Raw genomic sequence first — 24,954 nt, forward strand, 5'->3', positions numbered from 1 at the left:
GCTGCTGTTTCCAAGAAAGAGCGAATGGCAAAGTATTCAGGGTCAGTGGGAGGACACGATTCTACGAAATATTACTAGTTTGGAACACATATTTCTAAAGTAGGTCGTCACGTTGAAATATGCCGAATGGATATCAGCTTTGAATCATCGAGAAATGCTGGCAAATCTGAATGTGCGGAGTGCCTTTATTTTAAACAGAATCAAACGCATTCGATTACGTGCCAAAAAGGCGCCACCAACTCATTGGAAATCCATTTGGAAATCAAATATTTAACCCAATTGACTCGGGCCAATCAAAGTGCGGAATTTATTTGGCTATTATAAAGAGCATATAAGCGATTGCAGATCGCGGGCATTTAAGAAATGAGATCACCCAAAACAGGCACAAATTTCAAAGACACTATTCGCCAAGAAATAAAATCACTTAACAAATAACCAAACTAAATCAAGCGATAATGATATGTTTTGTTCGAAATTTAACCTGCAAATTTGTTACCACCAATAAACAAACATTGTAATCTAATTCCATTCAAACGTCAGTAGAAGTTTCATTTTGGGAACTCCGTTAAAAGAATTAAATAAATCTAAAAACGTTCTCTTGAAGAATTTTTAACCCAAAATAAAGCCCCAAGAAATAATTGAACGAAATGAATAATACTGAAAGTAACTTACCCTGAAAATCTGGTTCTGGTTCTGGTTCTGGTTCAGGTTCAGGTTCAGGTTCAGGCTCTGGTTCAGGCTCTGGTTCTGGTTCTGGTTCAGGTTCAGGTTCAGGTTCTGGTTCCGGTTCTGGACGATCTTCAGTTCGAGGTGATGCATCATCACCCTCATCTGGCTCTGGCCTGTATTCCGGCTCTGGAGTGGGCGGCTGAACACAGCCAGCCTCGTCGGTCTGATCCTGGCAATCGATTTGCCTGTCGCAGCGCTTGCTGAGTGGCAGGCATTTATCGTCGCACTTGAACTGATCTTCGGTGCAAACTGAGGCACGCAACAAAAAACGAGAAACGAAAGAGGGAAATCAAAATTAAAATCAACTTAAATAACAAGCCAAATAAATGGAAATGAACGAACGAATCGGTAAGGGAAGATCCTATATTGATGATAGATGCACTGACATTTGAATGCGTCTTACAGACTGACTTTTCTTTAGAGAAAATTCGCAATTACAGTTAGTTATTAAAAGTACGCGAGTTCTTAATTTTTATGAAAAGACCCACGAAAACGAAAATATGTATATATCACCAAGCATGTATTCTCTGATGCTTTAAATTTAAATTTAGCTATTCAAGAGTAGCATCGGAAATCATTGATTGATTTTGTATTGAAATATACTATAAGATCCCTTTGCAAATCGGTTAGGTATGGAGATGCTAGCTGATTAGTATGGATATTGGGCCATGCTAAACGATCGATGAGTAAAAGATCGTTGCTCTGATAGATATGATCAATTTCATTACGCGGTGCATAGGGGCAGTTCTCCTCGTCCTCGCCATGGGGACACTGGGCCTCGCCGTCGCATTGCATCTCATCGCAAATGCGAGTTCCGCTGTGGCGACAGGTGAATGTGGCATCTCCGCGACAGGTGGGACCGTCGCTGCCGGAGCCCTCCACTTGGTCCTTGGGATCGAAATTAATATCGGTCGGATCGTCATAGGAATCTGTGAGGGTACAAACCGAATTAGCGATGGCACACAGAAGTTCTGAACGGATTCCCAAATACGTAGAGACAGAATGGAGAGACAGAAATCACAGAAATGGAGACAGAATCGAGCGGGCAGTGAAGTGGAGTGGAGCAAATTCGATGATGATGGATGTTCACAGAGGTTTACGAGATATAACACACACGCACACGGGTCACTTTTTAAGCACACTTACTTACGGGTCCACTCTGGATTTAATTTATTCCCCCTTCTCATATCAGAAAAATTAACCAAGTACAATTTCGCAATTCGTAATTATGTTAAGAACAAGACCAACTATTTGAATATTTTTACATTTCTTTTAAAACTTATAATTTAAATAATACCAAAGCAGACCCACAGAAGCTATTTAAGATATTTGTTGGCGTTTCGAGGATTTCCGGGGCTCCGGTTTGGTAAATTAGTGGACAAACCTTTTCGTTCGGTTGTTGGGCCAAACTCATTCGGCGAGTTTCTCGAATTGGGATCCACAGGGCCACCAATGTCCTTCGGGACTTTTGATAAAACGTTTATTTTGGGTTTTGGGTAATAAAAAAAGTTTGGATATCGTGACTACAATTAATGAAAGGGATGCAAACTGAGTACATGTTTTATATTCCTAGTTTATGGTTAGAAGTAATTAAGGTTTTAAAAGGAATTTTGGCATACATTTATTTCATATCTTGCAAGTGGACTTCTTCTGATCTCCTGAGATAAATGCTGTACCCCAGTTCAAAACTGTGAGTACCAAGAGTATACAAAACACAAGGCAAATATCATCTGTTTACAAGTACACCAGTTTGCATCCCTGATTTGGGAATAAGAAAGGGCATCTCACACCAAAGCAACGCAAAAAGTCGCAGAAAGAAAGACAAGTTTTGGGTCGCAGATCCTTAAATACTTACCACTCGATTCGGCGAAGGAAAATCCGTTTTCGGCAGTGGCGCCTACACGATCAATTCGATTGTAGGTCTTCAACTGCTGCTCCAAATTGTTTCCAAAGTTGCGGATAGAAGTGGGAATCTCAATTCTGAGCTGCACACGAACTTGGAAGTTGTCATCGGTGGGTCTGAATAAAGAATTCGAATTAGAATTGGATTGCATTGTAATGTTGTAAATGACACTCACTCAACTCGCTCCAGAGTGCTGTGGATCTCCTGCTCTTCATCATCGTTGCCGTCGTAGGTGCGATGGAAGAAACTGCGCAGGTCATCGTCCAGAGACTTTTGCAGGGTTTGGAAGTGCTCACTGTCCCGATTTTCGAGGTCATTGGAGTAGGGCTCATTGACCAGGAAGTGGGTGCGATCTGTGCGGGAAGAGGGAAAGATTAGAAGTCATTAACCAATAGTGGAATCATTCAAATTAGATAAGAAGTTTCCTTACAGAGAACAGACTCCTCCTCACGGTATCCGGATGCCTCGTTCTCGTCGTAGAGATCGGAGGCCCGCTTGCGCTGATCGGATTGGCGATTGAAAACCACGGCGTCGGTCCGCTTGGCCAGACGCTGTTGCTCCAGCTGGCTCTTCTTTTGCAATTGCTTCTGCTGCTCGCGCTTCTCCTTCCTCTTGCGACGCTGCGTTACTTTATCGCCGATTGTGCGGCGATCGCGCTGCTTCTCACGCTTCTTTCCGCCCTCGGCGCCAAAGAATTTGCTGATGGAGCGGCGGACGCGGTGGTACCAGTTTGCTTCGGGCGCATCGTCCTCCTCCTCGTCCGCATCCTCCAGCTCGTCCTTTTCGGCGGGCAGCAGGAGGTCAGCGGTGTCCAGGAAGGAGTCGTCATCGTTGTCGTTGTCCCTTGTCGCCGACCAATCGGACTCCTTGAGGTTCTGCACCGACTGGTCGTCCGCCAGTACAAAGTCCAGGTCATCATTGATGTTCTTAAGTTGCTGCAAAATAAAAGAAAAAAAAATTAATTAAGATGGCAAAGAATGGTTGGCAAAATCTTAAGTTTTGAATCTTGTCAAATCAAATCAATAAGTTTTAAACTCAAGGAAAGAGGTTTTTAAAGTTTTCCCCACAGATATTCAATGAAAACAGCTTTCCTTTATCGTTCCATATCAAAAAAGCTTCGCTACTTTGGTTTTTGTCCATGCTAAGCAGGGTAGTGCAGCGGCACAGTTTTAGGGGCAGTGTGTCTCGGCTAGCTTTTCCCCACAATCATGACTGTTAAAATTTAACATAATTTGGAACATGAAAATCTTATCTTTAGGAGTTTTTCAACCTTTATTTCTAGAAAGTCCATTGAGCATTTTAGACTGCAATTAAACCAAGTGTTTTGTTTATTAAATTCTGTTCCAAATCATCTCAAATTCCCTGCAATTTCTACTTCTACGTTGATTTCAAGTGTCAATTTTATTGGATTCGTTTTTCATAAATGCTTCTGCCACTCTTTTCGCTTTACCCCTACCCAGAATTATTTTTTTTTGGCACTCCTTTCCTATTTTCTTGAGTGGAAGTGTTGGATGAAAGACGCGTGCTCCGTCATATTTCTTTTTGCCTTTGGCCGATAAAAAGCACTTGCCCTGCATGTTCAACATGTGCCACACAGATACAATAATGACCCACCCCCTTTCATTGGGGCACCCTCTTCTTTTTTTTTTTTGTAGACCCCTCTCTTCGTCACCACAAAAGGCGATCATATCTTGCCACAAAATTGATGTTCGATTCTCTCTTTTTGCCCGGGGAAAGCTTTTCTTCTGTTGCGCTCTTCCCACGTTTCCTCTACACTGTGCAAAACAATCTCTCCTCTACAACTGTTAAAAAAAATTAAAGAACCCTCTTCCATTTCTTGAACTCTCATTTATTCATCATATTTAGCTGTATATAAAAGATAACAAGGTTGCAGAAGAACTGTTTAAAGTGACAATTTATTTAACATGCTATGTACTCTTTTCTGTAAGTGTAGAGAAGAGCTTGTAGTTTTATGGGAATACACGGAATGTGGGCCAAATGTGCATGGCCCGAGCCCCTTTTACCCCCTTATCAAAACTATTCGATAAACTAAAAAGATAATGGAAAGACACAGGAATGGCAGATAGCAATTGTAGGTGAAGAAAAAAGTAGAAATTTAATTTGATGACAAACAAGACGTTTTAAAATTAAATGAATTTAAACATACATATTTTAAAAAAAAATTACGAATATATTGAATTTATGTTTCTTACTCAAAAAAATATGTAAAGCTTATATTTCTTCATTTTATGTTTGATAAACAGCATTAAATTCAGTTGACATTATTAACGATTAAGCGTTTGTTTTAAGTCAAATTAGACCGAATATCGGTGAGAAATTTCGTTGACCTGTTTTGATTTCAATGCCTGTTTTGAGTTTTAAGTATTGTCTGCGTTTTGTCTAGGCGGCGTCTGATTTTAAGAAAAAGGTCGGGAGGAGGATGTTGGGGAGTTGTGGGTTTCTGGCCGAACGGCTGGCTTATGAAGCTGCATAGTCACGTGCCACGACTTTGAAGTTTTTCGGCAAGTTTTTTGCTTGTTTGGCGTGTGATACACATAATAATGCCGAAGAAATCAGGTCTAAGCTATCAATGTCACGTTAAACAGACCCTCCCGATTTGCGAGTTCAGAAATCAGCTTAAATCGTTACCTTGAAGTTCGCATTGTTATTGATTAAATTTTTGCCATAAATTGCTAACTCCGATTTTCAAGTCAAAAAATTGACTTTAGTAATTAATACAGGTTATTTTATTTGCCAATTAAGTGGCATCTGCTGACCGTTTGCAGCCTCGAATCCGGCGGATTTGTCTGCCGTGTCCGGGGAACGGACAGCCGGCATGCTTGACACAGATTCCTGGCGTTTATTGTGATTACTAGAGCTGTCCGCTAATGCAGCAAACAGCATGGCCTGATCTCCACAGTGGCTCCCAAACTGTGCCGCCTACACTGCATTGAATATACAGCATACAGCTGGGTCAGAAAAAATAGCAATTCCTGCAGATTGCAAAATGAAATTACTTTATGGCTAATAAATTTATGTTTTCATCGAAACGATTACTTTATTTCCATTTAAATGAATAAGCGGGAAACCCCATTAACTTTTTAACAATTGATAAATCGTTAGGTTCTATTTTTTCTGTGCTGACTGTAGGTGCCACATGCAATCGCAGGCGAAATGAATTATTACGCATACGCAACGGGCGAGCGTCAAAAATAAATAAATACGCTGGCGTGGAAACAATGAGGAATGTTATTTATGTGCCCGCCCAATTAGATGACAACGCAGTGTCCTTGAACCCATTTTCGTGAAACGCATCTGCATCTGCATCTGCAGCTAGATTTTTGCAAGTGAAAAGTGGGAGGGGGAGGGGGAGGGTGAGGGGGTGGGAAAGTGGAAACAAGAAAACAAACGAGGAAAATAAGCAGAATGGCCGAGAACGCCTGGCCACTGTCAATTGTCTCAACTTGTTGCACGCAAGTTAGTATGTGTTAGTTAGTATGTGTGTGGTGTACGTGTGTGTTTGTGTGTGTACGGCGGGAGGAAACCAAGTGGGTCAGTTTGGGGCGGAAGGTCGCGATTTCGCCACCCACCGCCAATAAAATCTATGTGCGTGCATTGAACCCCAATTGTGAAATGTGAAATGGACAAGGCATCACTTCTTTTTTTATTTTATTTGTAGATTTCTTTGCCTGCCGGAGCTCATTTCCTGCAAGACAAATTACACATTGAGACGGTCGGTGGTCGGTGGTCGGTGGGCCACTCCCCCGTTTTTGGCCAGTCATAAATTTGGCGCACATATGTGTGCTGGGCAATTTATTTTCATCATGTTCAAAAATCGCAGCCAGACAGCCAGCCAATTCTCGTTAAATCGATCGCACACACATCGGGAAATATTTTTAAGGGGTAAAAAGTAGTGGGGGGTAGTCGGTCCTGCCCTGACAAAAAACCGAAAGAAAAAGTTATTGACTAACTGACTGACTGACTGACTGCGCACAATTTGTGGCCAAAAGGCACGCCAGACGGTGGGCGGTGGGCGGCTGTCCTGAGGGCGAGGCAGGCGCAAAAACTCTCAGCCATTTGAGCAAACCACAATAGGCAAGTAGGCAGCTAAAAAAAAAAACAAACAAAAACCGGGAAACAGAGCAAATGTTTCACAAATAAAAAAAAAACAGATGGATGAGGGGACACAGGATCCAAAGCGTCATATTTGTGATGCCTTTCTAAGGGGTTTTAAAACCAAAACAATGTATATAAATAATAGTATTAATAGATACACAAAGAAAAGTAAGGTTTTCAAAACACATTACCTCAAAAGATTGTTTCCAGTGAAATATTGAATTAAATGCCACAAATGAAACCAAAAAAAACTAGAGTCTACTTCTCCGGGGAAGATAACCCTGGGTATACAAAGGGTATCAAGAATTAGGCAGGAACAGACGAACACATTGTCTAAAATGCACATGTGTGGTAGGTAGGAGCCAACTTTGTGTTTTAGCCACAATTATCACAGAAAAGCTAGACGGAGTGGAAAGCGGAAGAGCGGGGAAAAACGTAAAAGGAAAACCGGCGGGGAAATGGAGAAGGAAATTGTAGGCAGGAACATGTGAAAATTTGATTAAAAACTAACGTCAAGGTAATTGCCTGGCAAATACTGCCGCCAGACGAATGAATTCCTGTACCTCGCCCTCGCAAAAGTGAACCAAATATTGCGCATACGCCGTGTATGCCAAGAGAGATAGATAGATTGAGGAAAGTGGAAGGAAAGTGCATCCATCGAGCGCAGAGTGACATCGAGCTGAAGAATCTGGGTCTGTGGAGCAAGTGCAAAGCAATTGACGCCGTAATCCTCCGCGTAGCGAAGATTGCACGATGATGGCCGTCAATCATCATTCCGCGACTCAACCAGAAATTCCGCTGGGAGGCGATCTGGGAAAGCGGTCTGCTTACCCACCCGGTTACCCGGTTACCCGGGGCATTGGGGCATTGGGGACTTGGGGACCCAGATATACGCTTAAGACGTACACGCTTTTGGATTCCGATTCCCGAGAGCCCGATAGTCCGGCCCGCTCAGCAGGAAATATTTAGCGCTGCACTGCGCTCTTATGTCTCATGTGCTTAATTAAACTGTACGTTTAGCAATTGCTTTGATTTAATTAGTTTTTGCCCATATCTTTTGCTCTTCGTGGGCGTCAATGGAATGGAAGTCGTGCGACGATCTTCATCATCGGTCTCATCCCTCGCATTTCCATCCGGATCAATTCAACAAATCCACAGAGGAAATCTCCTTTGCAAATAACCATAACTAGAAAACAAAATATCATAATATATTTAACCATTTTAAGCATTTTTCTTTTTAGTTTTAAAAAATAAAAGGAAAACCCGCATTCATTCACTTGAATTATATGTGCTTTTCCCTCACATGGAAACCTTTCGTTTTGCGGACATAAACAAATAATTCAATTCAGATCCCGCGTTGATTGCCAGCTGTGAACTGACCTGTTGTCTTGTTTCTGTTGTTATTATCTACTCTGGGCAAAGAACCCAGACTGAGCCACCTGCCACCTGCTCATCCGGAGGTTCCATGTGGGATGCCCTCACAATGCAGAGGAAATTAAATTCCACACAACAATGGGTTAAGAACAAGTGACATGGAAACAAGGGAGAAAGATGGTAGCTTTTCAGGCTTTTTTATTTATGTGATTATATTTTGTTTTGAAGGAGTAAAATATTCATTGCACTTGACATAGTTCTGACCCTTAAATAGAAATAGAAATCCCCCACTTCCAGGGTATTAGATACATTATACAACAATGTGGTTACACTGACACCTGCTTGAGCTGCGATTTGCGGTTTGGGTGGCAAAAAAAACAGCAAGTTAAAGTTCACAACAGATTGACAATGTTGTTGACGCTAATATTTATGTTTTGTTTCCTCTGCCCCTCGCCCTCCGCCTCCGCCTCCACTGCTGTGTTGCAGAAACTCATTTAAATGTTGAAGCCACTCCAAGGTTGGCACGTCCCGCTTCCAAAAAGAGAAGGAAAGATGCAGAAAAATACAGAGAAATATAAAAAATATAGAGGGGCACGCTTGGCGACTGTTGATCCTGGGCGCTTTGATGTCTCTGGCTCTCTGTGATTCCTCCTCCTCCCCCTCCCCGCCCCAGGAAAATTCAGGATGCCGCTCACGTTTTGGCAATTTCTCATAAAACAAACGACCATTAACGCCTTTAAGTTGTCGGCAGCATTTCGCCAGCTTTCCTCCCCCTCTTGGCCCACTATCATGAACGTTTTTTTTTTTTTTTTTTTTTTTTTTTTTTTTTTTTTTGACATGAGGCTTCGGGACTTCAGGCTTCTTGGCCGGCTTGGTTGACTTGGTTCGTGCCTCATATTAAGTTGTCAGCCAGCTTGAGCCACTCCCCCTCCTCCCCTCGACGCCTCTCTCGTCCACCCGAATATATACGTATATATATGTCGCTCAGGAAGTGCAGTTACTTTGTTGTTTCTGCTCCTAAGCCCCGTTTAATGGGCGAATTTGTTCCTCCTTCACGGCTGCATACACCCGGAAAAATCATTGTAATTCACTATTACACATAGAAAAAAGATCCGAATAAGTTCATAATTTAAGCTTAACAAATCCTTATTTTCGCATACTGCAATTGGTAGTTGTGTGAAAAGATTGTTCTTAAAATAATAATCCCCCAAAAAAATTTATAAATTTTATTTAAGAATGCCAAGTCATCAATTGAATGCTCATTTTGTATCCGTTTTTTTTTTTATATATTGAAAATATATTATTAGCAATATTACTTTCTGTGGATTGGGCCGATTGCAGGGAAACTATCGATGCTGCAGGCACCACCCAACCACCGAAAACGAGCCAAAAACCAGCCACCCAACCGCTGACACAACAAAGCCAATTTGCGTGCGTAATTTGTGGCACTTAGAAGCTACGTGACAATGAGGCGGATGCTCCTCGGGATGTCCCCATCCCATCCTGCCACTTTCAGGTGCCTTTGGCTGTCATTTGTCTGCATTAGTGGCCAGGAGGAGAAAAGATGCCGGGATGGCAGGATGTGGAGCAGCAGTCCATCAATTTGCATTACTCTCGCCCACCTGAACTACGAGTTTTCGGCCCTCCCAACAATTGCGCGTAATTAATGTGTCTAATTAACTTACAAATTTGCTTGAACAAAAATGTAAACCTAAAAAATTCTTAGGAATATTACAGGCAATAATTGCGAACATTAAAGATTGTTTATCAAGATATCGAAGCGGAGAAGCAGTTTAATTGTTGCGCCTTGTTTACACGCATATTTTTTTTAGGAAAATTCGTGAAAAGTATTTCGACAATGAAATTGTTTCTGCTTCAATTTTCCGATTTTTGTTGTTGTTTTTGATTTTATATTCCCTCTCGTTACGCCGTGTATTTTGTAAGCATTTTGATCGCAGCTAACTTTTATGAGCCATGTTTTTAGCAATTCAGCAGTGTACAGAACATTTTGTTGTTACTTTTTATGGCTCCTTGGTTTTTGGTTTTTGGTTGTTCGCACATACATTTTGTAATAATCTGGAGCTGAGTAATAACCTCTTGCTGTGGTTTCGTATCAGATTTTATGGGACCACGTGTGTGCGGCTCTCTTAACCCCTTCAAGGCTCATATTTATACTCGTAGTGATGTCTTCAGATGAAAGCACAAATTGTGTAAGCATTGTGTTTTCCCCATCTTTATGCATCGTATTTTCATTAGTTTTTATTTTTTTTTTATTTTTATTTGGACAGCTCAATCAATTTGTGTTCTTTTGCTTCTCAGAAAAGCTGATACATTTTAAAATATTTACGTGACAGCCAGATGTACACATATGAGCCACATTTTGTATTTTAAACTTGCTGGCATGTGAATCGCTTTTTTCCAGCTGGATTTTTGTTGACCCCACGCCAACAATTTGTTTCATTTGATTTGTTAGATCGCCTTTTGATTATTTCTGTTTCTTTTGATTGTCAATTATTACTTGTTCAAGTTAAAATTAATTGCTTTATGGGCAGGCGCAACGCAGCTGGCAAATTTATCAGCAAAACTTCTCTTTCCCCAACATTCTTTCTCCACTTCTGGTTATCGTTTAGTTTAAATGGCCTCAATTCAATTTGTTTCTCGTTTTGTGTTTTTGATATTTTTTTAGCTGATTATGAAAGCAGGAGAGTACATACATATATTCCTACAAAATGCGTGTGGATCGGTCGCATTCGGATTCGGTTTGAGGAAGTGAATTCGAATTTCAATGACTTGAACTTCTATAAAAAGCATTTACGCAATTCAGCTGTCCATGCTGCTTGCTGAATCAATTTGTTGTTGGTCTCTGACTCTGCTCAGCTCAGTGCGTTTTATTACACACATTTTAGTTGCCTTTATTTATAGGCAGCTGTTGGCTGATAACAAGCACTCGGCTATGGCTACGGCTACAGCGATATTTCACAAGTAGTAAAAAGCCAGCACCACCACAACCTCTGATTATAATTATTGATTGCGTTTATTGAATGAATATTAATTAAGCCAATAAACCGCTAAGGAGGCAGCACTGCGAAAAACTGAATCACTTTCACTGGGGAAAGAGTGTGTTTTTAAGAAAAAAAAGTAGTAAAATTGGGATCAAAGTATCAGCTCGATACTCCTAATAGTATGTAGTTCTTTTTAAGTTTAATAGTTAATAGTTAATTTTTGCAAAGTGTAGCTGAAATCTTTAGCAGGTTAATGAGTCCTAGGCCCAGATTAACCCTCTTTTTCGCCGGCATTCCAGTTGCTCTGTTCATCACAACACTTTTCAGCTCTCTTTAAGACTGAAACCCGAGCTCAATTAGAAAAGGCAAGTTCAGAGCGACCACCGCCAGCCCCGTTTTAGAACCCGAAATTTTCACCGGGAAACATTTTGGCTTCCTGTTGCCGTCGTTGTTGTTGTTGGAGGTTGGAGTGCTTCTGCTACAATTTCATTTGACCGACAACAAAAACATCGCATCGGGGCAGCAGCAGCAGGCAGAGAGTATCAGTTAAAGTTTTCTGTCGGCAGAAACATTTTTGTGGCCACGTGTGTTTTCAGTTTTAATTTATCTAAACTTTTGCAAGTTTTAACTGACTGCTGCTCCGCTCTCCCCTCAAAAAACCCCGCCACCGCAATTTGCAATCTGACCTTTTAACCCCTTGGCACACGGACCTCCCCAGAAAACCGGGAAAACCAGACAAGGCGACCTTGTAACCACAGCAACAGCATGGAACGCTAGAAAAAAGGGGAATCCCCTGCTCTTTTCACCAAAAAAAACAAAGATGCCAAATGTGCAAGCTTGAATTTTCAGCATCCCGGCATTCATCATCAATTGCTGACATTTAAATGTCGCTTTTCGTTAGATTACTGTAATTAGCATGGCAGTAATGATTTATTTCTGTAATTCAGAATTTCATTTCACAATGTAAGCCCTAAAGTGCAACAGGTGTTTAAAATATCAACTTTACAGCAGAAAAAATCTCCTTAACTAACTAAGGAATTTAGGTTATATTTGCCTTCATTAATATATACATAGTAGTTTGCATTTGCCATGGTGGCGATAAGTTTGAGCAGATAACTGCAAGACTGCCCAACTCATATTCATGATTCATCACGAGGCAGCTCAAGGAGTTGACTATTATTCTCGGTAGCTTATCGTCTGTCTGTCTGTCTGTCTGCCTGCAAAAGGTGACCGCACGACTGACGTCTCTCTGCTAAAGTCTGTAAAAGTGAGGTCACCCAGTACTTGGGCCACATTTTGAGCTAACACTAAACCCCATCAGCGATCAGCCAGATTTATGCAAACTCCAGGCGTCCGGGTCGCAAATCTGTGCCATTTCCATGCCACCTAGCAGTCGACGGGCAAAAAGTTGACATGCAGCCCTCTTGTATGCACTCTCGACTAGCAAATATCCCTCACTTGGCATTTTGCCATCGGCATTTTTCAAATATTTTTAATCGATTCTCCACGAGCTTAAAGTACTTCAAAATATTTGGATAGATTTTACACAAGCAAAAACCAGCAATTTAAACTAATAAGTTTTCTAAACTAGTTCGATTTTAAAGTGACATATGTCACTTTGTCACTTCATTTGTCATTACAAATGTTTGTAATTTAATTCTCTCTCTTTTTTTTTGCCAATTTTTTTTTTTTTTTTTTTAATTTTATGATGTAACTCCTTTTGAAAAATCCAAAAAAAGGGTTTGCAGAAAATTGACTAAATTTCACTAACTTTTCTAATGTACATCCGATTTATAAGATGCACACCTCCAAATGATTGTGGGTTAATTCTCCAACAAACTGCAACATTTCACATTCAGATGACCCCCACTCACAAAAGTACCCTCTACAGTATTACTGGGTGCACAAAACAAAAAATCTGAAATGAAACGTGAATAAGACTCAGAGAGTTGAAGACCAAAACGGATGATGTCATAAGTGCAGGGAGCCGAATGATATCACTATCCGCAGAACTGTTGGGCACATAAATCAGATTGCCAGTGGCGCTAAGTGCAGTGTGCCGCAATCATTATCATCAGGCTCCGAAATCCGAAATCCGAAATCCGGAGACCCGACCCCCGCCCCGAGGCCATTAATCAAAGTTCGGCCATCAAGATGTTAACATCGAAATTACATAGTCGTAAAAAATTGAAGAGCCGAAGAAACTGCAGCGCCAGTGGAGCGATGTTTTGGAGAGTGGTTTAACCACCCAAGCACCGAAGCACCGAAGCCTTCAGCCTCCATCCGCATCCTCCTGCAAGTCTGCAAATCTACTGGTGGGCGATGCAAATCGCAAATCGCAAATAGCAAATGGCAGAGCCGCCGGCGGGTGACGCTGGACGGGATGATGCAGTACGTCACCGGTATGAAAGGAGTAGGAAAGGAAACACCGGCGAGTGCAGTCGGCATGGAGCGTGTTTAATTGCGTGCAATTTGTTTTAGACACTCCGCGGCTACCTAAGCCATACCACTTGCCACAGTGGATATTGGCCAGCAATGGATTTGCTTTCGCTGACTGGTAATTCATAGACTGATTAAGAAATTCTTACAAGTTCCCTCGAAGCTCTCTACCCATTTCAATTAACAGATGTAAGTACTTGCAACTGTTTTAGTTAAATACAAATCCCTTATTTTGGGGTCCCACTGTGGCCAGCGATCTCCGTCTATGTGGGCCAGGCTATATGTTACAGCCACTCACAATAGGCAGACGGTCGTATGAAAATTTTCGGTTTTGCATTACAGCAACTCATTAGGCACGCACAGACGCCGTGAGACGAGTGACGAGTGACGAAGGGGGTGACGAAGGGGTGACGACGCTGGTGACGAAGGCGCCTCGTTGTGGGTCAGCTCGACGGCGACTGTGCTGCCGCTGCACAGAGAAAAAATACTACCTGCATATTACACTTAATAAATTACAATTTAATGCCTTGTTTTTTCATCTGAGACACTCGTGCAAAGTCAGTGGTTCGGTTCATTAGGCAGAGTTTTTTTTATATATTCTCCTAAATTAATTCTGAGCTGGTTTTGTTCGCCGTGTACGACGCAATTGCGACGTCGGGAGTGCTTCACAGTTCAGTCGCTTTTTGCCGGTTTTTCAACTTGTTTTCTTATATTTTTGTTTGGGTTTTCAGCTTTTTAGTAGAATGCTTTTTGTGTGCCTCAACTTTAAACTTAATTACCTGAGTGAGTGTACACAGACATATGGTAGGCACTACGCACAGTCCGCAGATTGTTTAATAGCCACATCATTCTTTATTTTATTATATTTCCATTTCAATTTCGAGTTGTCAACTTCCTTATGGGCCAAGCTGGTGAGCATGTGTATCATAAATGCTGCAGTACTTTACAATGGCTCAAAAATGGGGGAAACCAGGGGCTTAGACGAGAGTTCTTCTAAATACTTGAAATAGTTTTAGATATTTAGATAAATCTGAGCCGAATTGCCTATATATCATGAGATTGCAATACATCTTTTTTTCTGTGCAGTGAAAAAGGCCAAAACGAGTGGAGAAAAGCTAAAAAGACTTTGGCATGCGACGTCTGCGTCTACCTATAAATTAAATATTGACGTAGCCGGCGGTTAACTTATCGTACCGGCGGACTTATCGTTCCCCGCTGACGACGCCGACCTCGGATCGGGCTTATCGCCATACCCAGATATTACCTCATCACTGGCTAATCGTAAAAACCGAGGCGAGGAATCAATCAAATGGCCCAAAAACATTTTTGTGGCCCACCAATTTTCGACCAATTCTCCTTCCTCTCCAGGCTCGGATTTTTTTTTTATTTTTAAATTTGTTGTGTGGTTTAAACCATTTTTTTTTTGTCATGATTTTTCTTGATTTTCTGCCGTATGCAAAAGGCGTCGCGGAATGAGTGGAGGAACTGTCTTGGAAGCGGCATAAATTATCCGGCTTAGGCCATTCCAATCTAAGTTTGAAGACTGTCTGCCGGGGCTTATTTTTTTTTATTTCTTCATTTTTTTTTTTTTTTTTTTATGTTTTATTTTTTGTTTAGCTTTTTGTCTGGGCTCAGCGATTGCGACGTGTTTGGCGCACCAAGTGGGCGCGGCCAATATGCAAAGCACGTCTCCCGATCCAATCCGATCCGATCCGATCCCCGCCGATAGGCCCATATGCTCCCGATGCCCAAAAACAGGGGTTCTGGGGAACCTTACTCTGCTGCATTTGGGGGATCGTAATGACACTAATGTGGATCAGATAAGAGGGACTTTTATGCAAAGAAAAGAGCTTATGCCAGGTATATAATTTATAGCAGAATATAGGTCTGCTATGCCATCATTTCAGGTTAGATCGGAGGAAGTGCAGTTTCTAGGAAAGATAGAGTTATCCTCAGAAGAAGGTCTAAACTATATTTATATACAAATAGGAATGTTAAGTCAGTTTAAATGTCGCAGTGCGGGAACCCTTCGGGGAATTCCAAACTAAAACTAGCCTCAACAAAGCCTAGGGAATATCGGGAGATGAGTGCGCGTCGGCTTTATGTGGGTAGACGACTAGATAAAGATGACCTCAAGTGTGGCACCCAGAACAAAAGCCCGCCAGCTGCAACAAAGGTAACCTCCTGCAACCTAGTGCCCTCTCCCTCTCGCCCTGTCTCCCTTCGCTTCGTATTGCCATCTCGCTCGCTCCTGGATGCTGCAGTTGTTGTCAAGTGCAACGTCATCCTGCTTATTAAAGGTATTACAATGCGAAAGGGAAAAATACAAAATGAAGAGTGCAACAGTAGACAACAAGTAAACGTAATTACAGCCGAGCCTCTGTTACTTTTGCTGCCTCGAAATCTGTTAAGATTAACACTTGGAGAAAATAGTGGCAGTTTATTCATGCTGAGAAATAAAATCTAAATGTTCAACCTTACAGCTCTGCTTCTAATTCGAGTACCCAAAACAATTTAAGATTATGGTAGAATTTAAGGAATTTTCAGTACTGACTGGAGCCGCCGAAGTTTTTTCCAGTGCTCTTGTTGTTTGCTGTAGACCTCCTTCTCATTGTCACACACAAGAACATACAGCAAGGAGGACAAGAAAGGGTGGAGAGGGGATGGAGATGGGGATGGGGGTCTCGAGAGGGGACAACCTCTTGACTTGCGGCTTGTTGATTTCTTCTTTTCTCGGAGGAGACACGACGACGGAGGGACCCTATTTTAAGAGGGGTGACTGTGCGGCGGACTCGACTCGCATTGCTGCACATTTTCCGCGGCAGCAAAACAGAAAAGTTATTTCTTCTATGATTCCAACACTTGAGCTGCATTAGCGTAAGCTGCACCTACATGGGCATGGCCCCCCCAAAGACGTCTATCCATCATAACTGGGTCTAAAAAACAGACTCAGTCATTCAGTCTCTTTTGCTGACAATACATCAATGGCTGTCAAACTGTCGATGTGGTCCAAAGTGCGAGGCTTTTTCACTCAAAAGCCCCCTGTCACTTGGAAGGCCACTCGTATAATATTCTATACACCATATATACCATCCTAGACCATTAACATTAAACATTAACCATTTGGCAGGTTCTATGACCCACAGAAAAACAATTTGCCAGTTTTGAAAAGCAACAAGTTATGGCGAAACACATATACATATATAGTATATGCCTTTTATGTAAATTTCTGAGAAAATGTTCGGGTGTAATGAGGTAGTTAACTTGAACACTTGGGATTGAGTTAAACACGGGTTAGATGTCATCCAGTGACGATTAGCATACACTCTATACCTAGGTTTTGCCTTAACCTGCTCATCTAGTATTAGAATAATTAATTAGCTTAGAAGTGTGTGACTTCGTTCCACCGCTGACTAACAAGCTCTTCAATTATATACAATTATATATTATCAAAAATCTATCTCTTGAACTACAACATTTTACAGAGAGATATACCAGCTAATATGATATTATTTCATAACCTTAAAGCCTAGCTAATCCAATCAGCTATCTTTCTGTTGGCTAACCCATCTGAGTGTTTATCTTTTTGTCCTATCCAGCATCTTGTTTCGATAAAAAAAAAAAAAAAAAAATTGTGACCAATGTTTGTGGGATGCTAGCTTGGAACTCCAAGGTCAAGTTGCTCTTGCTGCCTTTTTACTGTTTCAGGCCAACACACAAAAAATAGAAATCGTGGCTGTCTGAAGTATATTTTGGTTTTTGGCTTGCGTTTAGGCTATTTCTACGGTTTGTTTTTTTTCTTATTCGGCGGCACGTTTCATTTCAATAAGAGCAACACACACACACACCACACACACACACACAGAAACAGGAAATAAATCAAGTTTGGCTTTTGGTCGAGAGTTAACTTTGTTGGTGCCCGGTGACAGCGACAAATATTTGTCTTTTGACAGCTAATGGGTCTCATTTAGCGATCGTCAGAAATGTGGGGATCGGGGGATATAGGGGATTTAGGGGCGGTACCCCAGCGTCAAGCAGTCTGTATGCCTCTCCTCTTTTAAACCCCGAATCGATCCGCTCCGATCCGAATCAAATTGAATGGAAATTGAGTTTGGTTTGCAAATTCGTTCGTTGGAATCATCATCACATACCTGAAACAAAAGAGAAAAGAGTTTCGTTAATTGAATTATTAATTCATATATCAATAATAGCGGATGATCGCTATAATGAGGCTGCTTAAGGTCGTAAAACGTTTTATCGATAGAAGAAAAGGTTGAAGTGCACATCTATTTTAAGCTAATTAAAATCAATTAGACAGAAGAATTATAAGATTTAGTTTTTTCTATGAAAGACAAATAATTTAAATCGGCATATTTATTTTTAAGAATTTTTCCAGTAAAAGTATCTATAACCATGGCAAAAAATATCTTTCAGTTGGGCTCTAGTTGCAATCCCTTTTATCAATAGCCCGAATTCCAGGGAACTTTCGCCTAGATTCCAACTCGGCACATGGCTGAAATCCGATTTGCGTAGTCTGACAAATGGGCATCAGCTGATCACCTCGAATATCCAACACGCTCCCAAGAAGCTAATGAACTTGCGCTCGTGAAACCGCTGATCTGGACAAAAAAAATAATGCATTGGACATCGTTTTGCCGTGGAACTGAACACTGAATCGGATGAGTTTCATGGGGAGACTTGAACGGATAACAGACCAATCCGACACCCCAATCCGCATACTTGTGAGCTTAGTCAATCCCAATTTCTCGATATTCGGCCCGAGAAAAGGTCTCTAATGGCGTTGATAAGGCAACAAATAAAATAATCATAAACTGTGGCAGCTTCTGCGGGCAGAGTCGAGCAGCAAACGGGAAAACCAGTTTGGTTATAGTGACACGATCTCACACGATTTTGGTCATGCAAATGTCAGCCACATATGCATTAAATTAAGATTCATCAGCGCACGAGTGCCGGCAGTTTGACAGCCACTACATATGTATTGAGAATGTAGTATAAATATATATATATATATAAGGGTATGATTCGTTCCCGATCCGATCCCGTAACCTGGTCCCACTATCAGTCCGTTGACACCTTATCAACTTGGCAACAACATGAGCATCGGAAACTATGCCACCTATGTATGCGGACACTATATCTTATCTCGGTCTGGGGTTTCTTCCAGATACTCGAAGCTTACATAGGCGACTTTGTCGCGGGAACATTTTTATTTAATTGACTGCTCCATTCGCCCCTTTTGGCGGCAATTAGCCGAAAACTCCGCGCCTTTGTTCTCCGATCAAATATCAATAAAGTAGCTGACATGCCGAAAAATATATAAATATTTTATAATAGTTGACGACACCTCGAAGTGCGAACACACTTTAAAACCTAAACGATCTTTAAATCCTTTGGTGATATATGTGTTCTTTTCTATAATGATATTTTTAATCGTTCCATTTACTATTTTATCTTTGTATAGTTAATTGTTGAATTTAAATGTTTAATTGATATTGATGTATTTCTGTTTATTCAAGTCAAACCCATTGATTATTTAGTTGCTAATATCTCTATAATTACGAATATAAAAATATATATATCGGCTTTATCTTGCTTACAACAATTTATTTTCAATTTTATCAGGTAGTTAGCACCAAGCTTAGTAGTTTTCGATAGTACTCTAGATAAATGCTGAGTATAGCAGAGGCCATGACAAACGTATCCGAAATTCCAGCCATACAAATGAATCCCAAATCGAATCAAATCAATTCGAATCGAAAATCAAAGTGTTAGCGAGCTTTTTAAAGCATAAATATATGCAAGTCGCGTAAGGCAATGGCAAATTAACGAATTTGCATAATTATGCATCATTTTTTTGGCTTGTTTGATTGCTGCTTTTATGCTTTGTTTACTAATTAATTGGCTCGAACTTCGGCACAGTTTGGCAGCCACTGGGGACCGATTCGAAATTGATTGTTGAATTTATTTAGCCATTTAGGATTGAGCAGCAATTAATACAAATTGAAACGATGTGGATTTCCATTGAAATGGGTGCCTCCTTTTAATTTATCTTAATTTTTCCCCGACTTCGTCATGCTCCGAATAATGACGATGATGATGCAACTCCATTGGCATCGAAATTGGGGAGACGCCACATGGATACACATATATATATATATATATATTTATATATCTCGATCGCAATCTGCGGCGATGCTGTGCAGGCATTTTTTAATTTCCCCCGAAATAAAAAACCGTTTAAGATTAATGGACACGATTGCTGAACAGAAGCTGATGTCACCCGCATTGTCGCTATTTATTTATTTTTTTTTTTATTATTTATCAGTGCCAGTGCCAATTTCCGTTACTCGGATTATGATTATGATTAACGATAAGCAAAGAAGTTGCTCTGTCGATCGATCTGTAATTGGCAATGAAATCGCCTCAACAACTACCGCCAATTAAGCCCAATTAAACCCGTTCGTCGTGAGACTCAAAATTTAAATAATTTTTATGAAATTTGAGGCAAAGCTAAACCTTTTAGGAAATATTATTTGTGAGCTTTGATTGGCAAGGATAAATTGATGGTGGGTTTTAATAATATAGAAGTACTTAATTAGTTTTAGAAACTCAATAAACCGCGAATCCAAAATAAATACAGTGTGCGGATTTTATATTATCATGGAAATAGCTTGCATCTGCTGCCTTTAAATGACTTTTAATTTGATAGGAAACTAAATGTCGAGCGATCTTAGAACATCTATAGCTTAAATCACCTTTATCGATGGGCCCTGCGTTGCCTTGAATTCGAAATGAGACCTACCCAAAAAGCCAGATCGCCTTGCATACCAAGTTCTGCGATGGGATCATCATCCCCGATTCTTGGCAGACAATTTTCTTGCCTTTATGATCGCTTTTTCGCATAAATAGAAAATTTAAATGCAGTTTTCAAACACATTTTATGGCGTCATTTGCGTGTCAAATGTTTTTTACTTTTTCTCTGTCTTTTGTTGGATGAGTTTTGGGATGATGACACAATAGATATATCTATTAACATATATATGTATAAATCCACCCACACTGCCTACTGCATTTTGCAATAATTCAGAAGGCAAATTGCGACAGTTTGGGAATTTCCCCCCAACCCAAAAATGCTGTTAATGGGTGTTGGGATGATTTTTTTCCTTGTAGCATTTTCTATTTTCAAAATTTACGCAATGCAATAGTCAAACAATAATTGCTCGTATGCCGGGCGACTCACTCTATATATACATATAGTATTATATATACATATGTGCCCCCACAGACGCGCCATGCAAATATTAAATTACAAAAGTTGGTCGGGGGCTACAAAGTGAGAAACGGAAAAGTCAGGCTGAGAAATTGGTTTACCCTACACTTCGGAATTGTTTTTCAATGTTTAGTCTATGGAGGCGGCGAATAGGGGATAGGATCTCTCTCTCTGTACACCTGAATTTTAATCGGCGATTATTAACCGCAAATCAGTTGGGGTGGATGAACCCCAACGAACCCGAGTCTCAGGTGTAAGAAGCTACGGAGACAGATAGACACTCATTTTCAATTACTAATCAGCAATATTGCTTTTTTTTGCGGTTTATTGAACTGCAAATGTGTAATTAAATAATAGGGGGCGTATCTATCATATAATGTTATAACATTTTCATTTATTATTTTTTAAGAACCAACTAGTTAAGTTCAATTAAAGTGTATTACCAGTTTCCATCTCCCAACTTCCCTGCACCGCCTTGAATGGGAAACTTTCGTCTCTGGTATCTCCTCGCCATCTATTTATAAGCACTTGCCTCATAGCCAGCATATTCCCATTGACTCCCCGATTCCCCCAGTTGTTCCCTACTAAAAAAAAAGCATACGTCAGCCAGGGAAAATAGATTCCGGATCCGCAGAACCGCCAAGTCTGAGAATCTGAGCATCCCGACCAGGTCAGATGCGGATGCCCTAGTGACTAATGGTCGTGGAAGCCTTCTAGCATCTAGCATGCCAATTTGACAAAGTTAACACTCCGAGGAGATATCGCCAATCAGCGTAATAGATACACAGCAATGGAAATAGGAAGGGAAACGCAACCGAGACACTTCATCTACTCACACCTCGCAGCACAAACAGTTTTAAGTGTGCCAGTTGTCCCCCCGGTCGGCCCCGCCTCCTTTTCGAGTCCCCGCCCCTTGGACAATGCCTGAACTTGAGCTGAAGTGGGTGGAAAAGGGGGAGTTTGCGTTAGGCAGCCCCAATGTAATATTTAAACAAATGCTCGCATGACTTTTCCACTGAAAATTGCATGTGATCGCTAGCGAATGTACAGGTACACAGGAAGAAAAGTTACAAAGAAAACTATAATATGAATTCCTACATTCCAATATAATTTTGAGGGGGAAAATTTACACATTTAATTGTTTTGTGGGTATCAAGATTATGTTTTGACTTCTGAAAAAGAATTGCAATTTAAAATAAATTGAAGAAACGCTCATATCTTTAAAGGTCATTTTTCAGTGATCCCATACAGGCAGAGTGGCAGATACATGGACGACCGATCACATGTGTGATTGAGGGTCCAACATCTTGTGTCCATATGTTGCACAAACAAACAATCGAAACAGAAACCGTGAAGCCACGAAAACAAAAAGCCAGAAAACACAGAAACAAGGAGAACGAACCGAAGGGAATGTGCCAACGAACGCATCTTTACACAGAAACCCAAAGAAAAACAAAGAAAACATAATCCCAAAAGCTGAAAAAGAAACCAAAACGATACACGGCCGTGTCAAAAAAGCTGCGAAATGAATATTTTTCTCATCTGCTGGCTGGCTGACTGCCGTTTGTCTTTTGGTCTTGGGTGCTTTAATTTTCCTTCTTGTTTGGTTTGCAGTTGCTGTGTTGATGATGCAAATATTTTGACAGTTTGTTTGACAGATATCGGGGGATATACTCGTACTTGGGGCAACGATGAGCGATACAAGCCACGCGATCGAAGCGAATGCAAAGGCCGCTGTAAAACCGGAAAAGGGCCATCCAATGGGGGGGCGACCCATCTGCCGATGTAAACAACTCAATACAGTTGAGTTGCCAGGCAAAGATCAGATCAAACAAAAGATGTAGCATCTGGAAAATATTTCTCATTTGGGTTTCTTATGTGGATGGATGGTCTGATACTAAATGCATACTTGCAATTAATTTATTCCCATGCTTACTTATCTATTTTTGGTTTACTCATTATTATTTGACTCTATTTTCACATTTTGAGGAAGTACTCGTATCGCACTCAAGTTCAGCTATCAATCTTGAACGGATAAAACCCAAGATAAGTGGTATCTGGCTCGCTCTAAAGTGAGCGGTGTTATCGGTTAAAAGTTAGCGGCCGGCCACCTGATCGTATACGCAATGTCCGATTGCCGGCAATACGCATACGCCGGATGGGCCAACGGAGGATGGAGCTATCGAGAGCTGCAGCAGTGACCTCGTTTAACTGCCCGATTTGCAGTGGTTCCTCCTTCTTGGAAGTGTTGTTGGTCCCCCCACCGATAAGCTCTTCCCAGGCGACATACATCTGAACATATGTACGTTCGAATTTGACCTCATTTACGCAACTTCCGATGTGATAAAAATTGTGACCGCTGCAGCAAAACAAATTGAATCAAAACAGCAGTCGAGTCGACGAAATGAAATAGTTCAGCAGGTGCTGGGTGTTCACAAACCTTCTTATACATATGTATACATGAGGGGATTCGATTTGAAATGTTAATTTAAGAAATTATTTCATTGCAAGACATCGTCTGTGGACAACATGTCATTAACACGCGCTGATAACGCGCTATCATCGCCGCTCATTATGGTTGAAAAAATATACACAGACCCATCCATATAAATAGAACTTAGAACTGGAACAATCAACTTCTCCTCATGGTAATTGGCAAAAAAAAAAAAAAAAAGAACCTCCAAACACAATCGAATCATTCAAACAGCTAGGGTCGTTCGGATTTTGGAAAAAAATAAAATTAATTCAGCGTCTGTTTCGAGACAGTGATAACCCCGGATGGTGACCTGAGGCTCAATGGTCTCGATGATTTTATTTTGCTGGCCTTTGGTCAACTTGAAATCCGGTCCTTAACATTGCTTCAACAGAGCGTTCAATTTTTCAAACTCAAATCACTGCCCAATTTTATGGGGAGTCGCGGAGGGAAACTGTTTTCAAATCCACTTAAAATCCCCTTATGGCATTTAGTATAATTTTTTATGCTAATCACTGAGTTCGTTTTGTTTTTGTTTGTCCATTTTTCCCTATGGAAATGTGTCATGTAAAATAGTTCAAGTTCGTCGGGGGGGCCATTTGTGTCAACATAACATAACATAACATAAGCTTTTTGGAGTTTCTAAGCTGGGAGTGGATGTTTGATTGTGAGCAAAACCGTCTTGGGAAAGATAAATTAAATACTACACACAGTTTTATATAAAATTCATAAGGAAACGGACTGAATTTTATTGAAGCTGTTCATAGGTTTACATCTAGGGTTATTAAGTTATTGATTCCCTTTTTTATGTTGCAAATATCTTTGATAGTTTAAATATCCATTTTATTGCACCGATCAAAGCGATAGCCAACCCGGCGCTGCGAGTCTTCAAATTTCTCAAAGTTCGACTCATCGCCAATGAACTCACCTTTGCATTTGTCAGCGGTACGTGGCAGGCGTTAAGGACGAACATCACGGCCAGGAGGCGCAGGAGCAGCGACCCCGTGTGACCGCTTCGCCCACTTCCGATTCCGACCGAGGTCGCGATCGCGGGCGCTTTGGTTCCCGGCGATCCCATCATCTCTTCTCCGGGGAACGGGGGTTACGGACTATCTGGGATTTTTGGTTTTTGGCAGCTACTTAGGTGTGGTTTAGGTACTTATGTGAAGGCAGTTTCGGTTCGTATTTGAGTATGGTATTAAACGGCTGGCAGGATGTGGTTACGGTTATGGCACTGCACAGAGAAAAAATAGCACCCGAGATAGATTGAAAACTTATTACTTAAAACAAAAAGATCGTTGATTACGAAAAGATGTTTCACTTAGTAATTGTGAATATTCTTTTTTTTTTTTTTTGTTCTAAAAAGGATTTATTATTAGTTTTTGATGCATTTTTTCTCTGTGCACTATAAAAGAAAGGGGGAAGCAAATCGGAGAACACAGAAACGGGACGCGTTTCCCGACATCAGCAAAAAGTGTCGACTTTGGTGGAACGAAGAGCCCCGAAAAAAAACCTGAGACCCCCGAAACCAAGCCATTGAGTTTCAGAAGTTCCCCGAAAAGGCTTGATGATCCCGGATTGCTACAGATCCCATTCAGATCTTGTTTTCACTCCTAGCTGATATTTG

General features: G+C 40.9%; 1 protein-coding gene across 1 annotated transcript in view; it reads right to left on the reverse strand.

The window, feature by feature from the left end:
• The window catches only part of LOC108092818 (basement membrane-specific heparan sulfate proteoglycan core protein), a 76,756-nt gene extending 52,197 nt beyond the window's left edge, over positions 1-24,559 (reverse strand). The window contains 7 exon segments of the mRNA XM_017192596.2: positions 673-978; positions 1,458-1,658; positions 2,114-2,194; positions 2,585-2,748; positions 2,808-2,985; positions 3,063-3,567; positions 24,256-24,559. Coding sequence (XP_017048085.1) covers positions 673-978; positions 1,458-1,658; positions 2,114-2,194; positions 2,585-2,748; positions 2,808-2,985; positions 3,063-3,567; positions 24,256-24,408 — 1,588 coding nt within the window. The 5' untranslated portion in view covers positions 24,409-24,559.
• Positions 24,560-24,954: the final 395 nt, after the last annotated feature.

The sequence above is a fragment of the Drosophila ficusphila genome, unplaced genomic scaffold (assembly GCF_018152265.1).
Source record: "Drosophila ficusphila isolate 14025-0441.05 unplaced genomic scaffold, ASM1815226v1 contig_198, whole genome shotgun sequence".
NCBI lineage: Eukaryota > Metazoa > Arthropoda > Insecta > Diptera > Drosophilidae > Drosophila > Drosophila ficusphila.